The sequence below is a fragment of the Nannobrachium achirus genome, assembly GCF_963921795.1.
Source record: "Nannobrachium achirus genome assembly, chromosome: 10".
In the NCBI taxonomy this organism is placed as follows: domain Eukaryota; kingdom Metazoa; phylum Chordata; class Actinopteri; order Myctophiformes; family Myctophidae; genus Nannobrachium; species Nannobrachium achirus.
In genome coordinates, this window is record NC_137819.1 from 50,890,194 (window position 1) to 50,905,306 (window position 15,113).

The window sequence follows — 15,113 nt, forward strand, 5'->3', positions numbered from 1 at the left end:
TGTGTGTGTGTGTGTGTGTGTGTGTGTGTGTGTGTGTGTGTGTGGAACGAAATACGTTTAGTATTTCCAATTTCCAGTTTTACTTCTACTCCACTCCACTACATCTCAGAGACAAATATTGTACAATTTACTCCACTATATTTATTTGAAAGGTTTAGTTACTATAGTTACTTTGTATGTTTTGATTATTATTCAAAGAGATACATTAACCAATCACCCTACTGTGTACATTTTGGCCATTTGAAATCTACAAGCTCACAATGCGCTATTTTTTGAATTGTTGTATACATTTGAAAACTTGTGAAATGGGACATTCTGTATATTGAGTACTTGCTACTTTAAGTACATTTTGATACCAATACGTTTGTACTTTTACTCAAGTACATTATGAATTCTGGACATTTACTTGTAACAGACTACATGGCAGTATTGCTACTTTTACTTAAGTAAAAGAAAATAGAGGACTTTTAACCCTAACCTTATGTGGGGAGTAAAGCTTACATTTTGGACCGTAGGTTGGGGGTTGTACTGTATGTAATGTATTTAGAGATTTAGAGATTAGGGTTGGATGGCTGGGGTTGGAGTTCGAGTGAAAATAAAAACATATATATTTTCTTCTGGAATAGGAAATTTAAAAAAAGATATTTACTCAAAAAAAAACATGACAATCGATCTGTGACCCAAAATGTGTCCCGAACTATTGTTTGGGAAACACTGCGTTTAGTGCGTTATTGTGTGGCTAAAATGCCCCCCATTCGTCTGTCCATCTGTCTGTCGGTGTGATAACGACATGAACACGCATGGCTGATAACACAAGGACACAAAAAGCACAATTTAATCTCCTTTTATGTTCCGTGTATGTGAACGGACCTCCACCTGAGCCCACAGACACACTCCCACAGACAACACATCAAGATTAGAGCAAAGCCTGGGCTAGGCCAGCGATCTGCTCTCATGCTGCAGTCACTTTGTGATGATAGCATGCGGTACACACTGCTGCACTCTCCTGCTAAGGTGTGTGTGTGTGTGTGTGTGTGTGTGTGTGTGTGTGTGTGTGTGTGTGTGTGTGTGTGTGTGTGTGTGTGTGTGTGTGTGTGTGTGTGTGTGTGAGAGAGAGAGAGAGAGAGAGAGAGAGAGAAATAGCATTTAGCTCCACAATGTAGAAGTACTCTGTTATAAGTACACTGAAAATAAATGTTGTTGGTTGTTCCGGTGACTGATTCAGTCCTTCTAATAACGCAAGGAAAAAAGTAATTGAAAAAAAAATAAAAAATACAGCACTCTCACAAATTTGATCAACATAAGAGTCACCAGAACCAAGGCCATGTTCTTCAATGAATCCAGTATCAATATTGCAATATAGAAATACTCTGTCTGGAATAGTCTGGAATTTCACGTTTTCAAATGTATATATATTTTTTGGAAAATAGCCGATCAATGCGCATTGTGAGCTTGTAGATCGTAGCTTGTAGATTTTCAAATGGCCAAAATATTTATAGGACTGAAGTGATTAATGTATATATGTTTTGTAATAATAATCAAAATCTTATTATTATTATAATTAACTAAAGTGTTCAAATGTAGTGGAGTAGAAGTACAATATTTGGATCCGAGATGTAGTGGAGTAAAATTACGGAAAATTGGAAGTACTCAAGCAAAGTGCAAATACCTCAAAATTTGACTTAAGTACAGAGAGAGAGAGAGAGAGAGAGAGAGAGAGAGAGAGAGAGAGAGAGAGAGAGAGAGAGGAAGCGTGGGCTTCCTCTGTGGTCCTGTATGCTGCATGTCTCTTGTTATCTCTCTCGACACACAATGGTCTCAGCAACTGTTTTCCGCTGCCGGTGTCGCTGCAATCAGCTGATAGGGAAGTGGTCCCTACTAGGAGCCGGGTCGCAGCCGGACAAACGCAATAGATGGCTATCTGGTGGACAGCCGGAGCATGAGGTCCGCTCTCTATCAAATTACCAGTGGTGTAAAGTAACTGAGTACATTCACTTAAGTATACTGTGCTTAGGTGCAATGTTGAGGTACTTGTACTTCACTTGAGTATTTCTAATTTCCAGTACTTCTACTTCTACTCCATTGCATCACAGATCCAAATATTGTACTTTTACTCCACTACATTTTATTGTAGTAGTTACTAATTACTTTGCAGACATAAATTATAATATTAAAAAACATACGTAAACCACTTTAGCCCTATTTTATACTTTGGCCGATCTACAAGCTCACAACGCGTTGTGAGCTTGTAGGTTGAGGAGGAGCAGATAGGCAGAGGGGCCATGTGGTGTGTTGTGCCTCATGGATACGTGCTCGGCCTGCAACAATTCTCACATTCTCACTTTCAGAACCGCATGGCTGGTTCTTCATCCATCCAGTGTGCAACCGACTGGAAACTCACTTATCCTGGAGGATGGATCGCAGCAGAGCCCAGACTAATGCCAGATTGTTGGGTCTGATGCCAATTTTAGAGAGCCCTAGACCAGTGGTTCTCAACCTTTTCAGGCCGCAACCCCCAAAATAATCATATTTTAACTGGGGACCCCCCAACCTGACGAGCACTAAGAGTTGAGGCATTACATTTTGTATAACACGCAGCGCGAGGCGTTGAGCGTGTAGATTTGAAAATTGGCTATTTTCACAATTTCAGCCTCTAAAACATTACAATTTGGCCAATGTATAATATGTAATTTTATATTTAAAAGACCTTTCATTTGCACTTAAAAATGTGCAGATACCCTCTATACCAGGGGTCGTGTTGTTGTTGTTGTTGTTGTTGTTGTTTTTTTTTGTTTTTTTTTGCAATGTTGTCAAATCAATTTGAGAAACTGCAAATAGCTTTATTTAAGCACCTGAGCCCTATTAAAAAATGTTCGCCTATTGTATAATGACAAAATATGTACGCCAGGTTAAATATAAGGACACATCGGCTGCATAATGATGTCCAATAATTACCAATTTATTGATCAGTGGCTTTATCAGTGTGGCTCTAGTCTAGAATGACAGTGTTGGGGGGAAGTGAAATGAGGCGAACTGGCAATAAATGAAAACTTAAATACGACATGGCAGTTTGTTGCCTCGCGCCGTTTGACGTGCACGCATGACAGCGTGAGACGTTTGCCCAGAGAAGCAAATCCCTCTGATTTTCACGTGTTAAATCCGACCGACTGATTCAGCGAAATGATAAACTGCACAGAGAACGCTTTCCAACTGGTGTTGCAAATTGCTTCCCCCCCATTTTGTGTGGAATGAATGCAAGAAGAGAAACGCAGTTTAACTGAGGTGAGTGTGAGAGAGAAACACACACACACACACACACACACACACACACACACACACACACACACACACACACACACACACACACACACACACACACACACACACACACACACACACACACACACACACACACACACACACACACACACACACACACACACACACACACACACACACACACAGGCTTGAGTTACTATACCCATGAGGACATCATCAACATTTTAGGACAAAGATTTTATGAATGCCATTTTTAACACATTTTGCCATTTTTATTTGTAAGCTTAAAGCCAGCCGGAAAATGCTGATCTACAGTATAAGCTCATAACGCATCGCAATGCGTGCCGCTTTGCCGTTCACGCATGCACCGCGCGCACACACACGCACACACACGCGCACACTCACACACACACACACACACACACACACACACACACACACACACACACACACACACACACACACACACACACACACACACACACACACACACACACACACACACACACACACACACACACACACACACACACACACACACACACACACACACACACACACACACACACACACACACACACACACACACACACACACACACACACACACACAGTCCCTGTGGCACCTGCTGCCTATGGAGTCTCAGAACATCCCCAGCTGTGGCCATGGTAACCCTGCTCTGCCTGCCGCCCCTGGGGAATATAAATCCCATAGGCCAGAGGGACTGGAACACATACACACACACACACTCTCTCTCTCTCTCTCTCTCTCTCTCTCTCTCTCTGACTGCGTGCATCAGTGCAGCAGTAAACATAAACCACACAACCCATTTCACACATGACACGCACACATGCAAAACGTTGCATTTTGCAACATAAGCTGATGTGAACCCTGTGGTCCTCTTTTGGCCTTTCGTTAGTGAACACGCTTATGGCTGAATGCAAGGCACCAAGGTCAGGGGGGCACCAAAGTGAAAGAGGGCTTTACTGCCGCGCCGACATATTGAAACAATGGCTTCCCGGTGCAACAACGAGTTCCAGCCCTGACACACACAGGTTTTCCTAAGATAGTGATTTTATCAATGCCTTTTCGATTTTTTAACCCTAAGCCTCAGGCCGAAAATGTGATCCCACAACAAGCTCAGGTCTGCTACACGACACCGGCACAAATCAAAGCAGATCAGGCATAGCTCTAACCTTACAACCACCTGAATCTTGCCCTTATCGCCATCCCAAACTCCACAAAACATTTATGTAACCACAGAACAACCATTTCTCCCAAATGAACACACACATACACACACACACGCACGCACGCACGCACGCACGCATGCACGCACACACGCACACAAGCCTAGACAACCGTTCTTCCAATGAAACAGGGGTGTCTGGGCGTGTGTATTATAGATTTACACAGCCTGTAATGTAATTATAGGAGCGTCATGGGCAGAGCCCCTCCCCACATCACAGCTCTGAGCTGCTGGGGACCATCCCCCTGAAAGGGCCAGGAGTACGGGACCACCCCTCTGGGATTAAAACACCATTATTTCGGGTTTCTGATCAAGGCGGGAGCGGAAATAACTTAACGTCACGTTGTAAAATTAACAGTACAAAACACAGCTATGTATCAAGTCAAAAATGTAGATGAAATTCTGTATAAATGATTGACCTAAATATAAAACTGTAAATGACAATACATTTGCAATACATTACAATATTTATTCAAATAAAGCAAAGTAGCACCATGAAACACTATTAAGTCTCAATTCTTTAAAAATAAAGCACACAGTTTTCTTTACAGTAAATTACAGTACTGCATTTGTAATTATGAACAGTGAAAGCACAGGAAGTATAGCTCTAAGAACAAGTGAAACTGAGAGTGTGTATACTATACAGTCTGCTACTAAAAAATGTGTCTTTATTAAGCCTAATTTATACTCTGTAGTAGGCCTACATCATCAGGCAGCCGTGGAACCACCAAGGAGCATGCACACACACGCCATTTGTCCCATGTCTAATGGTGACATGATCATCACACCCGTCCTCCATAATCCTGTCATGGGGCGGGTGCTTTACATCAGTCATTCTCAACTGGTGGGTTGAATCGTCACTGTCGGGCAGAAACCTCGTATCTCCAAGTTTCACATTTGTATGTTTTTTGTGCTAATCAAAAAAAACGACGATTGATAATATAACAGTTACAAAGGGTACCCAGCAGGCCAGCACACACACATGGATTAATCACTGAAGAAGGCAGCCTAAAGTCTGTCCGAAACGTTGGCGTTTTCTGTCGCTGTGTCGGCAATAAGATATTGGCATTGGCAGTGTGTGTGTTGGGGGGGGGATTAAAAGCATTGTGCCCTATATTGTATGTTCCCCTAATGAGGTGACAAAGGTCAGATACAAAGGTGAAAGGTCAGTTTACAGAAGAGGGGGTTGTAATCTATACAAATTACACGTCGGCCATTGAAATCCCTCTTATCTCACATTAACACTTGCACGCAAGGAGGTATAGGCCTATAATGCACACCCGCACGCACACGCACACACAGTGATGGCAATTCTCTCAAACACCACAAACACAACAGCGGGACGGATGCTCCCTTGAGGTCAGCGTCCATAAGCCTATAGACATCATCATCATTATTATTATTCCTGTGAATCCATTTACACACTTGAGCAAAAGAAAATAATCTCGGCTAGGGGGAAGCGTGAGTGAAATGAGTTACCTGGCACCGAGAGAGCACAGACGCAGAGATGGGTGTCTGGCTGTTTGCTTTGAAAAATCAGCTCTGGCCCTGATGATGCAGGGTAAACGCTCAGTGTGTTAATTGACTGTGCAAATGCCTGTGTGGCCGCCTAGGTGGATCAATGGCAGCTTTATAGATGCATGTCCTGGCCTCTAACAGACACAGACGCACTGAATAAGCAGCAGCAGCAGCAGCAGTACTCCAGACATAACGGCAGCCATCTTGCCAGCTACTTTGTGGGGAAAAAGAGCACTGAATGAACCTTGGGTGAGCAGCGGCCTCAACCTCCAGTTCTATCCTCCCCCATGAACATCCATTCACCTCAATTACATCTAGGGGTGGGTGATTGTGATAAATATTGTTGAGACGATACAATGTCTCCACAATATGCCTTTTCATAGATATCGTATCGTGATTTACTGAGGGAGCCTTGTAAAAAATCCTGTTGAATTATAGAGATTCATAGCAGAATTTATTTAAATCTGCATTTTTGTCTAACAGTGGTTCTCAAACTTTAAAATGTCAAGGTCTCCCCTAAACTCTGACAGTATACAAATGAAACCAAATGGACCCATAAGCAGGGCTGCGAGGCGTTGTGAGCTTGTAGATCGGCTATTTTCGGCAAAGAGTGTAGAGGAGAAAAGGAGCTGACTAAGTGCAGAGTGAAAGGTCAAGTTTATTGAGTATTGACGGTTCAAGTGGTTAAATATCTGAAAACACAAAAAAAATCCAAAATACACTGACAATTGTGCTGCCAAACAATGAACAGGTTGTGGGGATTCCCTGCTTCATCACTCTCTCAACTAAGGGGTCCTTGGCCTGAAAACGTTGAAGACCCCTGCAATAAGTCAAAACATTAACACAAAAGTCTCAAAGGCTTATTTCCATTTTGGTCCTTTCAAATATGGTGGAACATCCAATAATACCTAGTATTGGACCGAGACGGAGTGTCTCTGACCTTCACCAAGTAGTTAACTAGATACTTGGGTACCTCACTGCTTGCAATCCTGTGAACCATATCGTCTCTGTCCAGCAAAAACCTTGTATCTCCAAGTTTCAAAATTGCACGTTCTTCCGTTAAAGCTCTGCCTCGTCACATAAGACTGTTGAGCAAAAATTGTGAAAATAGCAGATCTACAAGCACACAACACCTCGCGGTGCGAGGCGTTGTGTGCTTGTAGATCGGCTATTTTCACTAGTTTAAATCATTTTAAAATGATAGATACAAAACAAACGGTTTTGGACATCGACGTTATACACATTTTCATGTCAGATATACTCTCTCCAAACCGCGTCTGGTCTGTGCAACAACGTCTCTGTGCATTACAGTGGCATCCTGGCATCCTCAGAAAAGAGGAGGCCACGCCTACCGACAGATGTCGGTCTCATCATCGTTTGTTTCTGCCGGGGGGAAAACGCAACGGTTGGGACGGGCAAGGAGCAACGGGGAGATTAAAAGCTCCTGACGATGACAAATTTCATTTTGTGTACCTTAATTGATTAAACTGAAAACCGAATTCATTACAATCCTTTGTTACATTTCTTGCTCGCGGCAACTGGGTGTAATTAGGTGCGCATTGAATGCGACAAGGCAACATATGTTGCAGTTTTTAGATGTTGGCGTCTCCAAAGCGACGGGATGCTAAAATGAATGGAATCAGATCTTCCTATAATTGAGAGTATTATGGGATATTAATAAGGCAGTGGTTGTCAAACTCTTTCATGTGTCAAGGACCCTTTTCAAAGTAATATGCATTTTGGCCACAGATTCTCCACCTTAAAAATGTTTTGTGCTGGGTGGGGGCCCCCATTCAAGATGTGTGTTTTTAAATAGCAGATCTACAAGCTCAAAGCGCACCACGTTTCGAGCTTGCGGACTGCCTCTTATCTCCATATTTTAACTCTTTGTGCAGGTATAATCTTCTTGTGCATGGAGGACAGGAGTGAACGTTTGCAGGGAAAAATCTATAACCTGACTGCGCCAGATGGTGGCAGCAGTGCGTATGCCTGCATAACGCTCTGCCTTTACCATCTGAGATCGCTCGGGGAGAGTTGATAACACTCGTAAAGTCCCGGGCCTGACCAATCAACGGCAGCTACGGGCGGGCTCTGAGCGGCTCTGAGCCAATAGAGTCTGATTGCAGACCACGTGGAAACCCAGGAGGCGGATTCTGGGTGTAACGTCATGCAGACAGGCCAAATGAGTGGTTGGAGTTGGCACTCCCAGACTGTGATAGACAGACGGCCCCATCCAATCACCTGCTAAAGAATTTGAAAAAATGGCCCGCCCCTTACATCGGGTCTGCCCGAGCAATCCCAGATTGTAAGGCAGAGCGTTATGCAGGCATACGCACTGCTGCAACCATCTGGCGGAGTCAGGTTAACAAATCTGCATTGCTCAAATGATAATACTGTATTGTTACAAATGAGCCAAGCATCAAAGAGAAGACCCAAGGCAAAGACAAAGACTATGTCCAAAACTGCAATTTCAAAAATTGCAAAAGTCGCAGATCCACGAGCTCGAAACGTGGCGCGAAGAGCTTGTAGAGCTGCTACTTTTTTATGCTTTTGTGTGACGCTGTATGATCAAGGAGGGCGTACATTTACGAATAAAACAAAAGGTTAGAATAACAACAACATGTTTCTAAATGGCTATAGCTTCCCCTCTACACCTGGTTGTTTGTGACATCTGCCTCCAGTACAGTGCAGTAATGATGGTACCACGGCGTACCGAGCAATGATCAGATGTAGAGTGAGCTCAAGCCTTCAGTGAGTATGGTTTAACTCAATGACCTATAACCAAGCACCTATTTCCATTCCCTGCATGCATGCATGCAGCAGGCAGGCAGCAGGCAGCAGGCAGCAGTGTGCAGCGTGGTAAAGTACATTTACTCTCAAGTACTTTACAACGCTGCACACTGCCTGCCTGCTGCATGTGTGCAGTGTTGCAAAGTACATTTACTCTCAAGTACTGTACTTAACAATTTTGCTGCCATTTTAAACATAGCTGTAGTAAGCAGCTGCCAAATTGTCCTTACCTTTTAACGTGGGCACGCGCACGCATCGTGCACTATCTGTGCGCGACTCATCTAGTTGACGTGTAGACTCGGTGACAGCTTTTGAATAAAAAAAAACCCATTGAAATAGACATATCCGTTGCCGCGCTGTATCCCTGCTTATCCGCCAGTGTTTACTTAAAAAAACATTGGAACAGCCAACTGTGCGCTATGGTAACACGTGGACACGTTCGCGCACATAGCAGACGATATGTGCGCAGATCATATGCCAGGCGGGTAAAAGAATCAAACAGCTACAAAATAAATAAAAAACGTGTGGAAAAATACCATTCTATGGCCATGCAGTCAGCTCACTTGTTTACAATGAAAAGCTATGCGAACGGAGCTGCGATTGGAAGTCAGACCGGATATGGAAATCTAGATCCGGTCCAAACTGGAAATACGACTGGATACAGTTAGGAGGCGGGCCTAAAGTCTCCGAAGCGGCTATATACAGCGACCATACTTTTAATCGTTTCATAATGATTAAAGCTAATTACATTTCCGGGATCGACGGACAACCCAGAGTGGTACAGCGGGAAATCTCCGGTTTCGACGGGGATCGCAGGAAATGTGTTAAGTACATTTTTTAGGTATTTGTACTTTACTTGAGTATTTCCTATATTTCAAATACTTTGTACTTTTAAACAGTTTACATCTCGGATGCAAATATTGTACTTTTAACTCCACTACATATATTTGAAACTTTAGTTACTTTGTAGATTGATTATTATTACAAAACATGCATTAACCACTTCAGCCCTATATACCTTTCGGCCATTTGCCAATCTACAAGCTCACAAATGAAAATGTCATATCACGATTAGTGTGACAAAAGAAATCACGATTCACGTTATTATCAAGATAATCAAAATCCATTATCCTGGGGCGGAACATTTGCCAAAAAAATAGCAGATCTACAAGCTCATGTGTTGTGAGCTTATAGATCGCCTAATTTTTGGAGAAGACATTTGATAGAGTGAAAAAAGACGTATATTATAAGTACCTTTTACCAATTATAGAGGGTTTAAGTGGTACCGGATATGCAGCTCGGAAAATAAAAGGTGAATTGATCCCAGTGCATGACGGAGGACGATACCAGTATCACGATGAATTAAATCTCCACGATACGATTATCGTGAGTACGCTTATCGTCCCATCCCTACTGGCGGCGTGGAACGACTTCCTCACCGGGGCATAAAAGGTTGACAGGCGGCTCATAGCGGGAGAGCGGTGTGATAATGAGGCAGTGGAACATAACAATGGCATCCTATTGTGCTTAATTTCAGCGGTTTCAGAGGAGGTGGTGTGTGTGTGTGTGTGTGTGTGTGTGTGTGTGTGTGTGTGTGTGTGTGTGTGTGTGTGTGTGTGTGTGTGTGTGTGTGTGTGTGTGTGTGTGCGTGCGTGCTGAAGTGATACAGTATATCTGTGGGGCAATTGGCTGGTTCCAAAGTCAGAGAAGCATGAACATGGAAGCATGCACACACACATACACACGCAGGCATGCATGCACACACGCAAATGCTACACACTGAAGCATCCCTGCACACACACACACAGAGAGATCGATAAATTCTACATTAAGTCCCGGTTCATCTCTCTCTCTCTCTCTCTCTCTCTCTCTCTCTCTCTCTCTCCCTCTCTCTCCCTCTCTCTCTCTCTCTCTCTCTCTCTCTCCCTCTCCCTCTCTCTCTCTCTCTCTCTCTCTCTCTCTCTCTCTCTGTCTCTCTCTCTCTCTCTCTCTCTCTGATTATTTTCCATCTTTTCCTGACTGCTAGCAGCACTCAAGCACAATTGTGCATTCGGCTCAGTCGTCTCCCAGGCAACTAAATAACCACGGCCTCCTTAACGTAACGCACTGCTTGTCAACCTGTGGTCCGGGTCCAGTAAGAACAGTATGAATTTAATGACTATATAACATTTAATATTAAGGAAATGTGTTCTGGAGGAGGGAAGCCAGGCTAATTGTCTTTGCACGTATTCCTAAGGCCTGGGACTTCATAATTTTAGGGGCAAGGTCTCTTGGCCTTTGATGTTGTCCGTTTTTTGAGGGCACATTTAAAGGCAAAATGCCAGGGCAGGAAGGCCATCAAATAAAACAAGATTTAGTCCATTTAGTCCATCATTAAAGATCTGGTTCATGCATTGCCCTGTACCAATCAAAGTCACTGGATTGGTTTAAAGATGAAGGAGTTTAGAATTCAGAATCTCAACAAAAGACACTGGTGTCTACATAATGACAAGAAGGAGACAGAGGAGAAAGTGGTACAGTCCGCTGGGACATTAAGGCCACCGTGGCCTCAGGGCATGCCATTGTTTTGAGGGGCAAAAGGCCAAACTGAGGGAATACGACGGCCATGGCCTTCGAGGCCTCTCTCAAATTCCTTCCCTGTCAGGGAGTGTTGAGGCGGGAGGAGTAGGGCGAAGGCTCTACATCCTCCCGGTGGGGGCTCCTCCTCACTGGCAGGTGAGTCAGTAGGATACAACAGCAGTGACAACACACATATATGTGTGTGGAAGAATCAATTGGCATACTTACTGAATTGGGGAGAAAAATGGGGTAAAAGCAACCCCCCCAATAAGAAGTTAAACAATACTATTGTATATTAGCTCCATTGATCGAAAGTGGAACACAATCAATCGATTGATCATTAAAATAATCATGCTCTGAAAATGTCCCACAAAATAATCTTTTGGAATAAACTGAATATTTTCAGATGAAAACATATCGAGAACCACAATCTCTGTCCCATGGTGCTCTGCAAGATGCCTAAGAGCGACAAGCGACCTCACCTTAAAGGGTGAGGTCGCGCCATATATGGAGACCCCTGGTATATGGAGTTCCAGGTACTCATTTAAACTACATTTAAAAAGTGGCTCCCAACCATAATTTCTTCTAGGTACTCTGGGGTGATCTGTAGGCGTAGAAACTCATTTTGTCTTTGAACCAGCATGGTGATATCGTCGCTGCTGTGTATGGCCTTGTAGATCTCCTCTTTCTTGTTGACCTTGGCACCATTGATCTCCACCACAATGTCACCGGGCAACATACCAGCTCTCTTGGCTGGGGAGTCTATGTCGACCTTAACGATCAGGATTCCGTGTGTAACATCTGGGAAGGTATCGACTAGCTTCAGCTCAGCGATAACACTTGGAGTCAGGGTCAACATCGTCACACCAATATATCTGCGTTTGGTCTCTGGGTCACCAGACCCGGATTTGTTTTTGTCGGCTGCATTGTCCAGGAACTGTCTTAGATGATCAGAGGGTATGGCAAAGGAGATCCCGGCAGTCACCCTCAGGGTGTTTATACCAATAACTTCACCATCCAAATTAATCAAGGGACCTCCAGAATTGCCATAAGCGATGGCAGCATCGGTCTGGATGTAATCCATGTTTGTCCAGCTGGACAGACCGAGCTCCTTACTGTCTCTCTGCACTGAGCTGACAATTCCGGATGTAATTGTATTCCGGAGTGCAAATGGGCTGCCCATGGCAACCACAAACTCCCCTTGACGAACATCAGCGGACCGCCCAATGGCGAGGGTGGGCAAGGGATGCTTGGCACTGATCTTGATAGTGGCAATGTCTGCCACTTGATCCACATCTTGCACGGTGGCATGGTACGTCTCTCCATTAGTCAGCTTCACACGGACACACCTCCTGTTGGCCACAACATGGGCATTTGTGACAATAAGACCATCACTGCTCACAATGAAACCAGAGCCGTTGGACACTACTACCTCCCTTCCAGAAAGTAGATGTCTGCCTAATATTTCAATGTGCACAACAGCAGGAGTTGATTTTTCCACCACATCAGCAATAAAGTTGTATTTATAACGGGGGCTGTCTGGAGAGGCACACTGGACGGACGGAGCAAACCGTTCGAGGATCGAACCAGAGACCGTGGTTCTTCTGTCTTGTCCGTCATCCCCATTCAAAAGGGCCACACAACCAAGAAGTCCCAACCCGGACCCGAGGGCCAGGGACCTGAGGCCACTGTCCCAAGAAGAACCACCACCACCCTGACCCTGGCCACTTCCTGATGTCTGCGTTCCTCTGTCAACAAGACATGCAGTGTTCCCATCGCTCTGTGAGAGATCCTGCTTCTGCTTACAGATCCTAGTAACAGGGGAGCTGGTTGTTCGGATCAACGTGTTGAAGGTGATCCTGCTGTGGTGATCGTTAGCTTGTTGCCTCCTGAGGATCGTCAACAAACAACGATTGACAGCATGCAATGCCATGTTGCATCACTTCCCTGCTCTTTTTGAAGCTTTTTTTTCCATATGAAGTCCTTTTAGATAGGGGCTTAATATTGATGACATCAGGGATATCCTTATATGGGCATAAAAGGGATTCTATTGAGTGGTTCCCATGACATCACCGTGACACAGTGATGTCAAAGCGTGACGTCAGAGCGGCAAACCCATAGACCGTAAAAAAGTGTCAGCATGTTTCACATACTAAACTGCGACCTTCAGTCGCAATCACACTAGCCTCGCGTGGCCGGGGAAGAAACGATGAGTGCGAGATGAAGCGGAAGTGAAGCCCCCACGTCACTTCCGTTTCAGTCTCACATCACACATATTTATCATTATATAAATAAAAATCATATAAGCATGTTTAGCTTGCTGCTTAGCAGAAATGACATTTTAAAATATATTTTTTTGAACGTTAATGCCCGTTTTCGATACTCGCCGTTCGGGAGCTGCTGTTCCAGACTCTATATAGCATTCAGAGATTGTGGAATAGTTGTCTGGCTACGCGAGACTACAATCACACTAAACACCTTCCTCTGGCAAGTGCCGAAGATTAAACAAATGTAATCTAGTCTGAGCAGACAGACAGGATGTGCTCCTCCATGCCACGGAGGAGCCAGCCAGCTGTCTCATTTGTTTATTGTCACGCTTTAGCCGGCTAGCTAGCATACCAATTCTGTTATAATTCACCATAAATCAGATGAAGTGTGGCGTCGTTAGTGCGCTAAAGATGAACACACTCATCAAAGATTCAATGCAGTGGATAAGATTTTACTTCCTTCCTTCTGTTTAGTTTTTTGTCTCGAGTCGAGACACATAACGTCACTGTCGGGCAGAAACCTTGTATCTCCAAGTTTCAAATTTGTATGTTTTTTCGCGAAGTAAAGCCCTGCTTCATCAGACAAGGCCGTCGCACAAAAGTAGTGAAAACAGCCGATCTACAAGCACACAACGCCTCGCACCGCGAGGCGTTGTGTGCTTGTAGATCGGCTGTTTTCACTAGTTTAGTTCATTTTTTTAGATGATAAAAACGAACGGTTTTGGACATACAAGGTTTCCACCCGACAACGACGATAACCAGGGTGATTGAAAAGGAGCAGGTGAAGGTGTCAAGGCTATGGTGGGGTTTTGGGAGCACTGTTTGTCACGAGTGATTTGACACTGAAAACATGGCTTTGTATGAAAAATAGAAGAAATTCATTCATGGCACCGGGTTAGTACCAGGGTCCTGTATTGGGTCTATACTTGGTCCCCTCCTTTTTCCCCCTCTATACACAAAATCTTTTTGTAGAAAATAGCCGCTCTATTGAGCTCGTAGATCAACTATTCTTTCCAAATGTTCTGTGCTTACTGTATTTCATCTTTTAGGCCAAATCATGACCCAGAATAGGAATGCTGGGGACTCATGTGGTTTTTAATGGTCTCCATCGACTGGGACGGTGTAGTAACCCGGTGGCTCTGCTGCTTTGAAAGCCAGTTAAGGGCCAGAGGGGGAGCCGGAGCTGGTCCTAATTGACCACACTGGCCACACTGGTCTGACCTGAGGTAGGAGCCATAGGAGACGAGCTGCTAACAACCCTTCTCACTGTAGCTTTATGTCGACTTGTGTGTGGGAGGAAGCGGGGAGAAATGACACCTGTGTGTTGTTTTGCGCCGCAGCAACGGGGACTTTGATGATGAATGTGTCGTCGTGAGGGAAGGGGGCAGATGTGAGCCTTTCATGTAACCGTATGTTCGCTACAGTATGTGTGTGGTTTTTTTTACACCACA

At 44.2% G+C, this 15,113-nt stretch overlaps 2 protein-coding genes across 2 annotated transcripts in view; both read right to left on the reverse strand.

Moving 5' to 3' along the window:
* The window catches only part of gabbr2 (gamma-aminobutyric acid (GABA) B receptor, 2), a gene marked incomplete at both ends in the record, with an annotated part of 518,953 nt that overhangs the window by 488,782 nt on the left and 15,058 nt on the right, over window positions 1-15,113 (reverse strand). The window lies entirely within an intron of this gene.
* On the reverse strand, window positions 11,940-13,328 carry LOC308292326 (serine protease HTRA2, mitochondrial-like; the record flags this gene model as incomplete). Its single annotated transcript, XM_080734642.1, has 1 exon — window positions 11,940-13,328. One exon carries the CDS (start codon window positions 13,326-13,328, stop codon window positions 11,940-11,942), a length of 1,389 nt encoding a protein of 462 aa, XP_080590768.1.